General features: G+C 47.4%; 1 protein-coding gene across 7 annotated transcripts in view; it reads left to right on the plus strand.

Moving 5' to 3' along the window:
* The window catches only part of HIRA (histone cell cycle regulator), a 79,964-nt gene that overhangs the window by 55,970 nt on the left and 8,877 nt on the right, over positions 1-15,117 (plus strand). For 6 of the 7 annotated variants that reach the window (XM_039872896.1, XM_039872897.1, XM_039872901.1 and 3 more), the window contains 8 exons: positions 2,797-3,001; positions 3,387-3,491; positions 5,176-5,324; positions 6,359-6,520; positions 7,146-7,204; positions 7,660-7,765; positions 9,107-9,229; positions 9,685-9,848. In XM_039872896.1, the coding sequence (XP_039728830.1) occupies positions 2,797-3,001; positions 3,387-3,491; positions 5,176-5,324; positions 6,359-6,520; positions 7,146-7,204; positions 7,660-7,765; positions 9,107-9,229; positions 9,685-9,848 (1,073 nt within the window). Of the gene's footprint in view, positions 1-2,796; positions 3,002-3,386; positions 3,492-5,175; positions 5,325-6,358; positions 6,521-7,145; positions 7,205-7,659; positions 7,766-9,106; positions 9,230-9,684; positions 9,849-11,912; positions 12,002-15,117 lie in introns of all 7 variants that reach the window. The other variant, XM_039872899.1, reaches the window with a different exon arrangement.

Here is a 15,117-nt window from a genome sequence, read left to right on the forward strand (position 1 = left end):
TGTAGTTTACATTAGGTTTCACTTTTGGTTTTGTGTATTCTATGGGCTTGAACAAATGTATAATGACGTGTATCCACCATTATAGTATTAGAATAGTTTCATTGACCTAAAAATCCTATGTTCTCTACTGATTCATCCTTCCTTCTCCTTAATCCCTGGCAGCTGCTGACCTTTTTACTGTTTCTGTAGTTTTTTCTTTTTCAAAATATCATATAGTTGGAACCATCCCTTTTAATTTATCTGTGTCTTTATCTTTAAACTGAGTTTCTTATAGACAACCTATAATTGGGTCTTCTTTTTCATCCTTTTTGTCAGTTTCTGTTTTTTAACTCAGTGATCCCCAACCTTTTGGGCACTGGGGACAAGTGCTCCTATGAGAATCTAATGCCTGATAATCTGAGGTAGAGCTGAGGGGTTGATGCTGGCACTGAGGAGTGGCTGCAAATACAGATGAAGTTTCGCTTGCTTGCCTGCCGCTCATCTCCTGTTGTGTGGCCCGATTCCTAACAGGCCACGGACCAGTACTGGTCCACAGCCCAGAGGTTGAGGACCCCTGTTTTAACTGGTATATTTAGAACATTCACATATAAAATGATTATTGATATAGTTGGATTAATATCTACCATATTTTTTAACTGTTTCTAGTCATTGAACTTTTTTTTAATCTCCTTATTTTTCTACTTTTTCTGGTTTTTACCTGATTAATTTATACATGATTCCATTTACTCTTCTCTCTCACATCTCTTAACATTATCTAAGAATATCTTGCAATAAGCATTTATAACTAAATACACTTTCAAATAACATTTACCACTTAAGGGACCTTACAACAGAGTATTTCCAGTTTTTCCTTTCCGTGACTCAACATTGCTACCATTTACGTATTTCACTTATTAATAAGTTATGGTCATCCAATACATTGTTGTTGTTACTAGTTTGAACAAAAGTTATCTCTAAGAATTTTAATTAAGAATAATAAAAAGTTGTATGTTCATTTATTCCTTCTCTGATACTCTTCTTTCCTTCATGCAGATCTGAGTTTCTAACCTGTATCATTTTACTTCTCTCTGAAGGACTTCTTTTAACATTTTTTGCAAGGTGGATCTGCTGGCAAAAAATTCCCTCTAGCATTTTTTTATTTGGTTTTGTCTGAGAAAGCCTTCATTTCTTTTTTTACTTTTGGAGTACAATTTCAGTGGATAGATAATTCAAGGTTAGTGTTTTCTTTCTAAACACTTTAAATATTTCACTTGTTTTTTACTTGAATGCTTCTGAAAAGAAGTCTGATGTCATTCTTTTTCTTGACCTTTGTAGATAAAGTGTTCTTTTTCCTCTGGCTTCTTTCAAGATTTTCTTTTGTCTTTGGTTTTTTGTAGTTGGAGTATATTATGTATAGGTATAGAGTTGGGGGTAGTTATACTGCTTGGTGTTCTTTGAGCAACTCAGATCTGTGATTTGGTATCTTTCATTAATTTTGAAAAATTCTCAACTGTTACCGTATTATTATCCTCAGCTATTATCAATATTATTAAATTTTTCTGCTTATATTACTCATCTGTTTTTGTATGTTGTCCAGCTTTTTCCATAGATACCCTTAGCACTATAACATAGTTATTTAAAATCTTAGCTGAATAATTTCAAAATCTCTGCCATATCCAGTTGTTTCTGATGCTTGTTTCCTCTCTTAAGACTGTGTTTCATTTGTTTTCTGTTTGATTTTGTTTTCTCTTTTATCATGCCTTATAATTTTCTGTTTAAAATTGGACATAATGCACTGAGTAATAGGAACTAAGGTAACAGAGGCTTTTAGTATGAGGTTTTGTTTATCTGAGTAAGAGTTAGGCTGTGTTTACTGCTTCCTGTAGCTGTAGAGGTCAGAGGCTTCAATTTCCTCCAGTGTCCTTGTTTTTGTTCCTCTGTCGTCTTTGGGTTTCCCTAGAAACTCCTTGTTAAGTAGAGTCTGTATCTTGCAACTCTTTTATTTGTAATCTGCTGTTATACTGGAGCCCTGTCAATTTGGGGGTGAAGTATTAGGGAAGAGAAGCAGTCTGTTTTCTCATGATTAAAATTCTTATTTTTTTGTTGGACCAGAGTCCCTGGGCAATAACCTTCAGAAGAGTTTCTTAGTGTATATGCCTGTGTAAGACTAGGCTGGAGTTGGTTAATTGCCCTTCACCCAGGTCCCATAATCTAGTAAAGTAGTTTCCCTGAGGGGCAAGCTTTTGTTAAGGAGAACAGAACTCTGGTTGTGTTTCAAAATAGTTAATTTCCCCCATCCCTCAGTCCAAAGCACACAAGGGGTGCACTCCATCCCTGATTCACCCATGAGAACTTGGTGGCACTCCTGGAGGTAAAACTTAACAAACCCCAGGAGTTTTAACTTGCAAGCCAGCCCAAACTTGGCCTCCAACAATATACCAGTTACCATAATTTTTAAATCTTCCTGCTGGTTAGGACTCTAGGGGCCTCTGTTCCAGGTGAGCTGTGGTGTTTTGTTTTGTTTTGTTTTGTTTTGGTCTTCTCCTGTTCCTCTAGTTTTTGGGGGGTGGCAGTTTACCCTATAATTTCATTTCTCTGATAGATCTACAAAGAGTTGTCGATTTTCAGTTTTTCAGTTTCCTCTTATTTTGAGGATGAGATTGATGAGTTCCAAGCTCTTTGCATGTTAGAGCAGAAACCAGAAGTCCTCTCCTACTTTTTTAATGTATCGACTTTTGGAGATGAGTATGGATTTTATTGATTATTATAAATTAGTAGTCATATGGAAAAAAGCCATGGGTGTCTGTGTTTGTGCAGGTTGAAAGAACAAAACCTTGTGAAAGAGCTGAGGCCCCGGGACCTTCTAGAGAGCAGCAGTGACAGCGATGAGAAGCTCCCTGTGGCCAAGCCCTCCTCATTCTCCAAGCGAAAACTGGAGCTCGAGGCAGAGACAGTGGAGAAGAAGAAGAAAGGGCGGCCCCGGAAGGACTCCCGGCTCTTGCCCATGTCTCTTTCTGTCCAGGTAAGGCCTCTCCTAACCTACCTGTTGAGCTCCGTGCTGGAGTGTGCTTGTGTCCAACTGGGAGGAAGGGAGGCCCTGCATACCGCAGTCTCCTTCATCAGTGTAGGGACAGCTGGCTTAGACATACATTCCCCGGAGTTAGCATGGAGGCCACGATCTTCCTCAGACCTGCCCTCGACCCACCCCGAGTCCTTGAGCAGCTTTTTGGCATCAGCTACCTCATCTGTAAAGTGGGATCACTAGAGTGTTCGTCTGCACTGTTGGCCTTGAAGAGTGGGTGGAAATGCTTAGGGAACAGGCCCACCTCACCTCTAGGTGACTCACCTTTACCTGACACTGCCCTACAGTGCTGGGGAGGGGCTCAGGGACATTTCTGCTTTTGTAGTCCCCAGCTGCTCTGACTGCAGAGAAGGACACCGTGTGTTTGTCTGTACCAGCGCCTGCACTGAAGCTGCCCATGCCGGGCCCCCAGAGAGCATTCACCCTCCAGGTGAGCAGGCCTCCTGCCTCTCCCTCACAGCTGTGGACCTTCGCGCACGCTCTTTCTTTCTCCATTCCCCCCATCCCAGTGTAAACCCTGAATTGTCATTGATAGGGCTGCTTTCCAGTGGCTCTCTGTCACCTTCTGGAGGAAGTTGTAGTTGATCAGGGCAACCATCAGTATTATTAGCTAGATTGCTTGCCTCTTCTCTAGGAGCCCCCTTGTGCCTACCACCCCCGCACCCCATGCCTCTTTTTTCCTCTGTGGGTTTGTTCTCACAGTCCTTGCTGCCATCTTCTGGATGTCCAGCTCCTTCATGGCTTGTCTCAGATGTCCCTTCTCATAGAAGCCTCCTTAGGCTTTATACTTGGCCCTGGACAGTCTTAGGCTCAGTGCGCATTGGACTCTGTGGTATTCTGACCAGCCCTCTGGCCCTGTTCACTTCTCAGGATTCGGCATGAAGCCATCATCAGGGCTGTGTGAGCTCTCAGAGTGGAAGCTTGTAACCAAGTGCTTGTTCAAAACACAGTTTTATTATTCTAGAGCAAACAACCCGTTATAACCAGAGCTCCAATAGTCACTCAATGCAGCACCCATGCCAGACCTTTGCACATGCCGTCACCTCACGCCCTTTGTACCTCAACTCAGGTGCATATCGTTGGGAAACCTTTTAGGACCCCATATGCAGGTTACTTCCCACTGGCTGCATACTGCCGCAACCTAGGCTTGTCCTTATGGAGTGCCTGAGAGCAGGTGTCAGTCTTTCCTGCCACAGATGCTTCTGGGCCTAAGGGTAGGAACCCACATGATTTGTTCTTGCTGCTGATGTGTGTGGAGGCAGGGTGCACAATCCCTGCTTCCAAACTCCTTCAGCTTCCCCTGAGGGCTTCACCACTGAGTGCTGCATGGGGCTGTTATTGTTTTCTGGAAGCTTGGCTCCTGGCCATATATGGCTCTCTGCCCCAGCTCACCCACTCACGTGGCCACATAAATGCAAACTTCAGCCATTCTGCCTAGTTTTCCATACACAAAATCTGTCAGTCATCTCCCTGGACACAAGAGGTAAGGCTGAGCTCACGTAGAGCCAGGCACTAAACTAGGCACATGCTCTTCTGGGAACACTCCCATGAGGTTGATCTCAAATAAGCAGACTGAGGCTCACTACCAAAGGAACTAAAGAGGACTTTAGGTTTTCTAGACTTTTCCTCCAGGTACCGGCATAGACTCTGTTATTGCTAAGTACTTCGAAGACCATCAACTAGGAGGCAGGAGACCCAATGTCTCACTTCCAGCTCTGTCCCCAGCTGGCTATGGTTCTTGCTTGCAGTGTGCTCTTGACAAGTCATGTGCCTTCTCTCCATGCTCCCTTGTGAGAGGCAGGGTGGGGTTAGGAGTCTTTATCTCTAACACCAATTTTCTGCTCTACTACATGGATGACAAGGCACAAACCAGCTCCCAGCATTCTCCCTGCCCTGGCCGGCTGTACATCCAGCTCCGTTGTCTCCCACCCTGTTACTATAACTACTGCCACCCTTTTGTTGGCCAGCCTGCTCTATCTCTTGTGTCTTCCCCCTGCCTCAGGGCTCAGGGCCCAGGGCCTCAGGCCACTAAGCATCTCCCCTGTCCCATGATCCAAGTCTGTTGGGCCCGCTATTGTCTGAAAAGAACGTTGTGTTTGCTTTCCTCCATTCAGGTGAGCTCCGACCCCTCCATGTACATTGAGGTGGAGAATGAAGTGACAGCCGTAGGGGGAGTGAAGCTGAGCCGCTTGAAATGTAACAGGGAAGGGAAGGAGTGGGAGACGGTGCTCACCAGCCGGATCCTCACTGCTGCTGGTAGCTGGTAAGGGTGAGGGTCTTTGCTTGACTCAGCTATTCATGTAAAGCAAGCACCGTGTGCTGAACTGTGTGGCCCTGTTGCTGTCTGAGGAGATGTACTACTCCCACGTGCTAGCTCCCATGGAGGCCTGCACCAGGCCTTGCTTCAGGCTGAGGGTGTGCATTTGCCATCTCAGTCCCTGCAGCACCCAGTGAAGTTGGTGTCATCGTGTGGTATAGGTCGGGAAACAGAGTCCTAGAGGCTCACCTAAGCCAGGATTTCTACCGAGGTGTTCCGGTTTCCTTGTCTGGCCAGATTCCTGAAGTCTCAATTTCCAAGCCGATCTCTGCCTGGCTCTGACTTGGGCTGGTTCTTTCACTGGACCCCAGATTATAATCCAAGGAGGTCAGGATAGATTTTTGACAGTCCTGAGTCCCCAGCACAGTCCTTTTGAGATTCAGCACTTTGAGGGGATACCTTAATTCAGTGTTAGTCATCCAATGTCTTCCCAATGGCTTCTTTGGCTACGATCCTTTGATGCTGTCTGTGTATGCACCTCTTCCTCCCTAGCTGGAAAGGCCTTCTGAGCACACAGCTGGTATACTTTATGGAGACACACTCCATCATTCTCACACTTCTCCTGGCCTGTCTTGCCAGAGGCCTTTTCGGGACCAGTCTGGCTAGTTGTGGCCAAGAGACTGTCGAGTGGGCACTGTATGGTCTCATATGACGAGCAAGGTGTGCTTCCTGGGTCACCGTCAGTGCAGTGATCCTCTAAAGCACCCACCCCCATGGGTCAGCATTAGGGTTAGCTCACAAAAGCTTGAGCAGCCCCAATGGGGGAGGAGAACATAGTCTCTAATGAGAGGTCTCAGGTTCCATCAGCCCTCCTGCCCTGCCCTGCTCTAGTCCTCATGGCAAGCCCTCTCCCGGCCTCTCCCTCTACTGTACCTGCTCTGACTCAGGCCCAGGCAGAGGGAAGGCTTTGCATCTTGGGGCTGCTAACTCCGCCACAGCACCTGATCATCATGATACCTACCTCCTCTCTGCCTTCTCAGTGACGTGGTATGTGTCGCCTGTGAAAAGAGGATGCTGTCAGTGTTCTCTTCCTGTGGTCGCCGCCTCCTCCCTCCCATCCTCCTGCCGTCCCCAATCTCCACATTGCACTGTACAGGCTCATACGTCATGGCGCTCACTGCTGCAGCTACACTATCTGTCTGGTAAGAGACAGGCTTGGGGTGAGGTAGGCTCCAGGCAGGGCAGGATGAGGCTGTGCAGGTTCCCCTTCACTGCAGGGACAGGGAAGACAGTGGAGGAGGCCACCAGAGGATCCCTTGGAACCTACTGGCATGGGAGTCTTAACAGTAGAAGAGACCTTGAGCAGTCAGACACTGCTTATGATGGTCACCCTGTGTGTGTGTATGGTGGTGGAGGGGGTGGGGAGTGCAAGCGGAAGTGGGACAGGCCACCTGCCCCTGCTGCCATCCTTATAAGAGCAAAGCACATGACTAATCACAATGCCTAATTGCATGTGCCAGGGTCCTTATATAGAGTTCATCAGAAATGAGCTCTCAGATGCCATAATATTGCTACACTTCTCCCAAAGTTGGTGCGGCATTGGTATGAGCCCCACAGCTCTGTTGCTTGAGCTCTCTGCCATAGACTTATGTGGGTGAGTAGAGTGGCACATGGGGAGCAGAAGCTGCTTGTAGCCCAGAGCCCCTCTCAGGGGAGGCTAGGGGTGGTAGTATACCAGGAACCGTGGAGCAGAGGTGTGAGTGCCGAGGCACATTCTGATACATTTCCTCAGACTGGAGAGTAAGCCATTCCCTATCTCCCTCCTAGGGATGTTCACCGACAGGTAGTTGTGGTAAAAGAAGAGTCTCTACACTCCATCTTGGCAGGTAACTGGCAGTGGGCTGCCCCTGGTCCCCTGGTGGGGGTGGGGGGTGGGAGGAGTAGGGCAGCTCGCGTCCCAGGTCTGACACGGAAGGGCCCCTCTCAGCCTAGACAGAGAGCCAAAGCCAGGCTTTGGGCCCAGACCAATATATTCAGTGTGGCAGGGATATATACCCTCTCTGGGGCTTTGGGCCCAGACCAATATATTCAGTGTTACAGGGATATATACCCTCTCTGGGGCTTATTTGAATGGGTTCTTGAGAGGTGACAAAGAACTTGGTGAGTGGCAATGAGAATAGCTTATGCAGAGCAGAGCAGCAACTCCCTGGTTGCTGAGTCAGCATTAAGGTGCCTGTTGCTGGGACTGTGGGAGCCATGGTACACATTTCTCCTTTGGTGCATGCTCAAGCACTTGCTGATCAAAATATATATGGAACCCATTTTCTTGGTGTCTTCCCAGGAAGTGATATGACAGTGTCACAGATCTTGCTGACACAGCATGGAATCCCAGTGATGAACCTGTCCGATGGGAAGGCCTACTGCTTTAATCCGTCACTTTCTACATGGTAAGCAAGCCACCTTCTGGCTCAGGGCCCCCGAGAGAGTATCCATTTAAGCTGGATCCCAGAGCAGGGAACAAAGGCTCCTAGTCCTGGTGGTAAGGCCTGCCTGGCTCAGCTTCCCCTGAGAGTTGGGCCCTGGAATAGAGGCCACAGTAACAGCCTCAGTGGGCTCTGTCTGCTGGAGGAGATGGAACTCAAATACACCCGTACAGATTCCACTGTCCCTGTGAGAAGCTAGTGGCCCACAGCCTCTCTTCCCTCAGAGCCTGTGCACAGGGGTACTTTCCTTTGTCTGCATTGTTCTCTGCAGTCATTTTGGTTGGAATAGGCATTTGAAATTTTTTATGGTTGTAAATATATATACCCAGGTTGACCTCCTTAACTGTCATTAGTGTACAGAGAGCCAACTCCACAGTGGCTTTGCCAGCACTTGTTAAGTTCGCAGCTTAAGAGGAGTCAAGTAGCACTTCCAGCTGACTTTGTAAATTAGTAAGGTTGCGTGGTTACCAAGTATGCCCATTTTGGAATTTGGAACCCTTTTCTGTACTTGTAAAATCTCTTTATCCATCAGAAATCCTAACCCAGACAGGTAAACTGAGTACACTGTGTACCAGCCTCTCCAAGAAATTTTTCTATCTGCACCTTTGATCCTTTAGACCCAAGCTACTAACCTCTAGCACTTCCATTCAGAGTTGCTAGGCACAAATTTATCCCACACTGAGATCTTGTTCTTGAGTTAAAAAAATTTTTTAAAAACTCAAAAACTCCCAACTGTCTGCTCTTCCAAATTGCAAAATGTCGTGTATATGTGATTACTATAATAATGGAAACAAGCCAGCTATTTAAGAAGGGAAATGTTGACCCTTTGTATTTCGAACACATTTACAAAGGCAGCTGTTTGTTTTAAACGTATATGAAGAATGTTTTCTTCACAAAGATGTGAAAGGTCTGGAGACGATGAGCTGACTGCCTAGGATGTTGTGGAAGCACAGGAAGGCTGGAGCCCTGGCATTCCTGGTAGTTTCCAAGGACTAGGCCATGTGGGCCCTCGGGTAGGCAAGCATTTTGGGCACACTTCACAAATAGGCCCCCTGGCCCCAGGAACCAAGACCACAGGGCAGAAGTATTCATGACGAGAGCCCTGCCAGTGACCTTCACTGTCATTAATGTTCCCTTGTTACGAAACCTGTCCGTGAGGGGCCTGAGTTGAGAACGCAATGACACTCAGTCTTTGCTGGTATTCTCACAACAGGTTACATGGCACTTGCTCTTCACCTTGCCGCCAGCCTCCTCTGGTGGACCTCCTGGTTTTCCTGAGCTCAGCTCCTGCCTTTGCCTCCCCAGGAACCTGGTTTCTGACAAGCAGGACTCCCTGGCCCAGTGTGCGGACTTCAGGAGCAGCCTGCCTCCCCAGGATGCCATGCTGTGCTCGGGACCCTTAGCCATAATCCAGGGCCGTGCTTCCACGTAGGTGACCCAAGTGCTGGGAAAGGTGGCTGGGTTATGCAAGTACAGTCCCACCCAGGCCAGCTCTCTGATTGCTATCCCTTGTGTACAGGCAAGTTGTGGGTTCCAAGAGTTGTAGGCCCACGTCAGGTAGCAAGCCCTGTTACTTCAGGGCCCAGATGGCAGTCTGAGGTGCATTGGGTCATGGACACCCATGTTGGGCAGTAGTGGTGGCCATCTGGGCCTCTGGCCTGTCACCTCAGGGGCCTAAATGGCAGGCACAGGATGGGGTACACCTCGGGTGCCAGAGTATCCAGGAGGTCCACAGCTGGGACCTGAGGATGGGTGGGCCAGTGTGGAGTCTAACATCTGCCCCCCTGCTGGATCCTTGCTGGTGCCCTGGGGTGCACGGTGGGAGCCTCCTGCATGATGCAGTGCCTGCCACCTCATGATGTGTACCCTGCCGGTCTCCGCAGTTCAGGGAGACAGGCAGCCCGGCTTTTCTCCGTGCCTCATGTGGTGCAGCAGGAAACCACCTTGGCCTACCTGGAGAACCAGGTCGCGGCAGCACTCACCCTGCAGTCCAGCCATGAGTACCGCCATTGGCTCCTCCTCTACGCACGGTACCTCGTGAATGAAGGTAAGGTTCCTGGTGGCCCCTTCATCCTCCTGGGCCCAGCTCAATCCCTGTCCCAATACATCTGTCCTGAAGCCAATGAGTCAGGTCAGAGGTGCAGTGGCCTAGGTCTCTCTGTACTCTTTCCTCTCAGTCTTTCATGGTTACCCCGGAGGCCCTGGTCTTTGGCTCCCCTGTTAGCATGGTGGGTCCTCAGCCCCCATCTCCAAGCCTGAGCTGTAACCTGGGCAACTCAGCAGGCATCCAACTCCACTACAGGCCCTGAATAGAGTATTCCTTAAGGGCCAGAAGGATTGGCAGTGGGATGATGTAGAGTCAGGGGATTCATGAAAAGACATGCAAATGGGATACTCAGACTTTTGCCCTCCTTCACACCCTAAGAGTATCAGCGGTCAGCAAGCTGGACACCCCAGGGGAGGGTGTCTTCTTGCAGCATCCAGAGTACCTGCATTCCTCTTCCTTTTCTGTAGTCTCTCCTGGAAGAGCTAGCCTGTTTTCCAGCACCTCCCCCTGTCCTTTCAGCCCAGCTTTCCCTGCCAAGGCTCTTAGCACCCATGTCTTCTCCCCAGTATACCCCTGTTGGTCAGCAGAAAGCAAAGTGTGTTGCAAGAGGTGACTGTCCTATTCTCAAGATCACCTCTCATTTCTCTGCTAGGCAAGCACGGAGTCTGACTTACCAGCCTTCCTCCAGCTTGAGCTTGACCTCCAGGACTGTGGCCTGGGGTCTGGTCCTCCTAGCGTTCTCCCTGTCACTACTCATGTTACAGAGCAGCCTACCCCACAGCCTCTTCTGGCCTTGCTTTGCTTTTAACATTATTGTTTACGATTTAGAGAAGAAAATTTAAGTATAGAAAAGACAGAAAAAAAACATGCCAAACCCCTACAAACATGTTGCCTCTGATGCAGCTGCATGTATATATATATACACCTTGCTGCACACACACCTCTAATGGCTGACCAGTTCAAAGCCCTCCCCCTTCCCATCTGACTCCAATAATGAGTTTGATGTTTACTTTTCCCACCCAGTCTATGTGGTCGCCCAGAATGTGTTGTCACTGGCATTTCTGAACACTCAATTTTCCCAAGCCCTCACCCCTTTTCCAGGATGCTCCAGTAACATCTGGGCCTCACACTCCATTCCGCTAAGGAAACCCCTCCTCTGGCTCCTCTCTGGTTTGCTTCATCCTGGGTGTTGATCAGGACTCACCTTGATGCCCGGCATAAAATTGCTGCCTCCTCTGGAGCCTGCACCTGTTTGTGGGACTACTTCTGCCGCTTGCTTCTTTTTCTCTATCTTCCACATGTCTGTTCCCATGTCCATACACAAGTCACCTCTTTCTAGCCCCTGCTTCCTCAACCGTTAAAAGAAGACTTAAGTTTTAAAGGGAGACCCCACTGATTTCTGAAATTCCTTAGATTCCAACTTCATCCTTATTTTCTACCCTCGTCTTTGGGTAATTTCATCCATTTCCTATGGCTTCAGCTGCCCGCAGTGCCAACAGACCCCTAGACTTGCCTCAACATTTCTGGCACTCTACCTGGCTGTGCCCATAACCCTTGAGTTGACAGTTGCTTCTCCTGTCTGCTCAGTCACCACCTCCTCAGTCTAAACTCATATCCTTGCCATCTCTTACCTCCAAAGGCTGCCTCCTGACCCTGCTGATTTCTCATACTGGCTGCTAAGACGTCTTCTCTCAAGCAAATCTGACTAGTGCTCTCCCCTCCTTCTACAGTTTCCCGTGTTTTCCCATCACCTCGGAGTGTTCATCCCAGAGCTGGCCATGTCTCATTTTTCCCATGGGCCTAGCACACAGAGTGGCCACTGCATACATTGTCAAGGGAGTGGGTGAATGAGTGAGAATCTGTCATTATGGGTCTCAGTGCCCCAAACTGAGAGACATGCAAAAAGCATTTTGCCCATCATAGGCAACGAAATAAGCATTTGTTCATTCTGTTTTGAATATACACAGCAACTTAGCATATTCTTGATTTTTTATTTCTTTTTGTAATGTGTTCCTATTTCTGTTTTGTTTTGTTTTTGTTCTTTTGTTTTTTTTCTGTAATTAGGGTTTGAATACCGACTCCGAGAAATATGCAAGGACTTACTGGGTCCAGTTCACTACTCCACTGGAAGCCAGTGGGAGTCAACAGTAGTGGTAGGTGCTTCTTTCATTCTTGCTGCAAGAATTCTCTCTTGAAAAGTAAAAGTGGAGATTTAAAAAGTAAGCCAAAGTCCTTTGAAATTCTTCCCCATTATACATCTCCAGCTTACTGCCTTGGGTCCCAGCATCAGTAAGTGGGTTAGATTCCAGCACTGCATGATCTAGCAGGAGCTGGGCCCTTGGCATCAAGCCTAGGGAGCATTCAGCCACATACCTGTGCTGAGGAAGGCTGCATGCCCGGGGCTGTGGGTTTGGTCAGTAGTAAAGATAAAAGATCCTTCCCTGCTCTCCTGGAGCTCACAGTCTGGTAGGGAGGCACACATAAGCAAGTAAGCAATTTAGTCAACAAGATAGGTTTAGACTGTGGATTGTGCTAAGAAGGAAATAAGCAGAGTGATAAGACAAGTGTGCCTGGCAAAGTGTGGCCACAGAAGACCTCAGAAGAGGACTTTGAGGATAAAACCCAAGGTTAAGAATGAGCCAGCTCTGCAGAGTCCTGGGGACAGCTTTTTTGGTAGAGGTGGTGGTAGATGCAAAGAGGGCATGGCACATTGAGGCTGCTGTGGCTGGGACATAGTAGGTAGAAGAGACAGTGAGAGGTGGCAAAAGAGGTGAGCAGAAAGTAAATCATGGAGCTGGAGTTTTAGTCTAGGCAGGGGGAGCTGTTGAAGGAGTTTGCACAGAGCTGATGTGAACTGATGTAGAAAACCAGCCAGCAGAGGTGACATGAGCTGACATAGAAAACCAGTTGGGGTTTGTTTTTTGCAACAGTCCCGGCAATAGATGAAGGTGCCTTGGATCAGTGTGATGGCTCTAAAGAGGGGAAAGGAGACAGATTCAGGATGTGTTTTGAAGGCAGAACCAAAAAGATTTGGTGTGTGGGTGGTTGGATATGAAGTAGGTAAGGAAAAGAGAATAATGTATGTGCCTTACCTTCAGATACTTTTGGCTTGCCCAGGTGGATGCTAGTGCATTGACTGAACTGGAAAAGGGGCAGGTTGGTGAGAGATGGGAGAAGTTGTGGATCCAAAAGTTCCACTGCTTCATTCAGTCACTGAGAAAATATTCATGTAACAACTTCCCTGGCCAGGCCTAGGGCAGGCAGCAATGACTAAAGCAAACAGGGGCCCTTTCTTTGTGGATCTTCACTCTTGTGGAGAGAGGCATATTTGAAACAAATGAACAAGTACATATAATGTATTGGGTGGGGATAAGAGCCATAAAAAAGAATAGAGAGAAGGGGGATACGGAGTACTGGCAGGATGCTATTTTATATTGGATGATCAAGAAAGACCTAATTGACTGAACAGAGACCAGAAAAGGTGAGGGATGAAGCCCCACAGATATTTGAGGGAAGAGGGAACAGCAAGTACAAAGGTCCTGAGATGTGTGTGGAGGGGTGTCTTGCAGCATAAAAGGAACAGCTGAGCAGAATGGCAATGGAAGGGTGAAAGATTGGAGGATCAGTCTCACAAGGTTCCGAAGGCCTTGGTGTGTATTTGGCCTCCTCTGTTTTTTATTTTATTGTAATAGATCTTAATTTGGTTGGCTAATAAAATCTGAGGTTCAGAATCAATTCCCTTAGAGCTTTAAATGTGTTGTGCCACAAACTTTTAGCATCCACTGTTGTTGCTAAAAACTGCCACAAATCTGATTTCCATTGCTTTGCAAGCTCTTTTGGAATCCTCTCTTGGTGTTTTGAAGTTTCATGAAGCTCTGAGTCTGTGTCTTTCATTCATTCTGTGGTTTTTCCTAGGTTCTCTTTGATTATATTCTCTTCCATTTTCCCCAACATCACTGAGATATAATATATTCTCTCTTTTTTTGGAATCTGCTGTATTATTTTTTATAGTTTCAATTCTTCCTCAAATTTTCAATTTAGTCTTTTATTTGCATGAGCATAGTTTTAATATCAGAAGCCCTTGTGGATCTGTTTTCTAGAAATGTTTCTGCTGGTTCTCATTCATATTGTTTTATCTCCTTGTATGCCTGGTTATTTTTGACTGTCTACTGGACCTAGTATTTGAAAAATTATTTGTAGAAATAATGTGATGTTTATTATGTGATGTTATCTTCCTCAACATAGCACTTTTATTTGCTGCTGCTAGCTCTTTGCCCCAGCCCTGCAAGGCCTCTTCAACCCAGTTCAGGGATTGAAATCTCCTGGGCTGCCTGAGGACTCAAATCTGGGTACTAGTTGATGCAGGGACTGGTGTACTACCTTATTCTAGAGTGCTTGTCTTTCGGGTGCCAGAACAAAGGAGAGGTGATTTACTGGGGATTCTACTTTTCATGGGCCCCATGCCCCTGCTTTGGTCCCTCTATGCCCTCAAGTCTGGTAGAAGCTCTGCTCAGCCTCTTCCTCATCAGTAAATACTCCCGAGGCAAAGGTGTCTCTCACTGGATTTCTGCCTTTCCCACATCCCAGCTCAGTCCTTCATCACTAGCACATTAGCTGTTTGAGGTATATTTCTATTTGTCCAACTTGTCCCCATTCTCAGTGGAAAGGGTTTTTCTGAATTACCTGCAAGAGTAGAGCTGTTTCCCCAGCACACCTCACCTCTGGGGTAGCCTGATGGGCCATCTGCTTGGGTAGGAGACAGGTAGGCATGTGCCCAACTAACCCCTTCACCTGGCCAGGTTATGGGGCTTCACTCTGTAACCCAACTGCCACATTGGGAGCTATAGCTTGAGACATCAGCAAGAGCTCTACCTAGCAAATCTCTGTCTCAGCCTAAAGTAAGCACTCTAGGCCAGAGTGGTGCACAGGGGGAAGAGGGCACAGAGAGGCCACCAGTTAGTGACCATGTACTCTCCTTTCCCACTCCGTCCTGTTGGTTGTTTTGCCATCTCTAAGCAGGACACTTCATTGGGGATTTGCCCAGGAGAGTCTGTGGCTTCCTTCCCAGGGGCACCATCACTGTGGTTCCGCCTGCTTTCTACCTCCTGTAGATCATCTAAAATAGCTGGTCTGCTCATGGTCCATGAGCACATCCATGACAAAATTCGTGCAAATTGGTTTGTAGGAATTCTTTATATATTGAGGAAGTTTCTCTTTGTGATAGGAGCTGCCAGTACACCTCAGGGGACCTGAAGATTCAAGCTTCTTT

Source organism: Pteropus medius, unplaced genomic scaffold (genome assembly GCF_902729225.1).
Source record: "Pteropus medius unplaced genomic scaffold, Ma_sr-lr_union100, whole genome shotgun sequence".
Classification (NCBI taxonomy): domain Eukaryota; kingdom Metazoa; phylum Chordata; class Mammalia; order Chiroptera; family Pteropodidae; genus Pteropus; species Pteropus medius.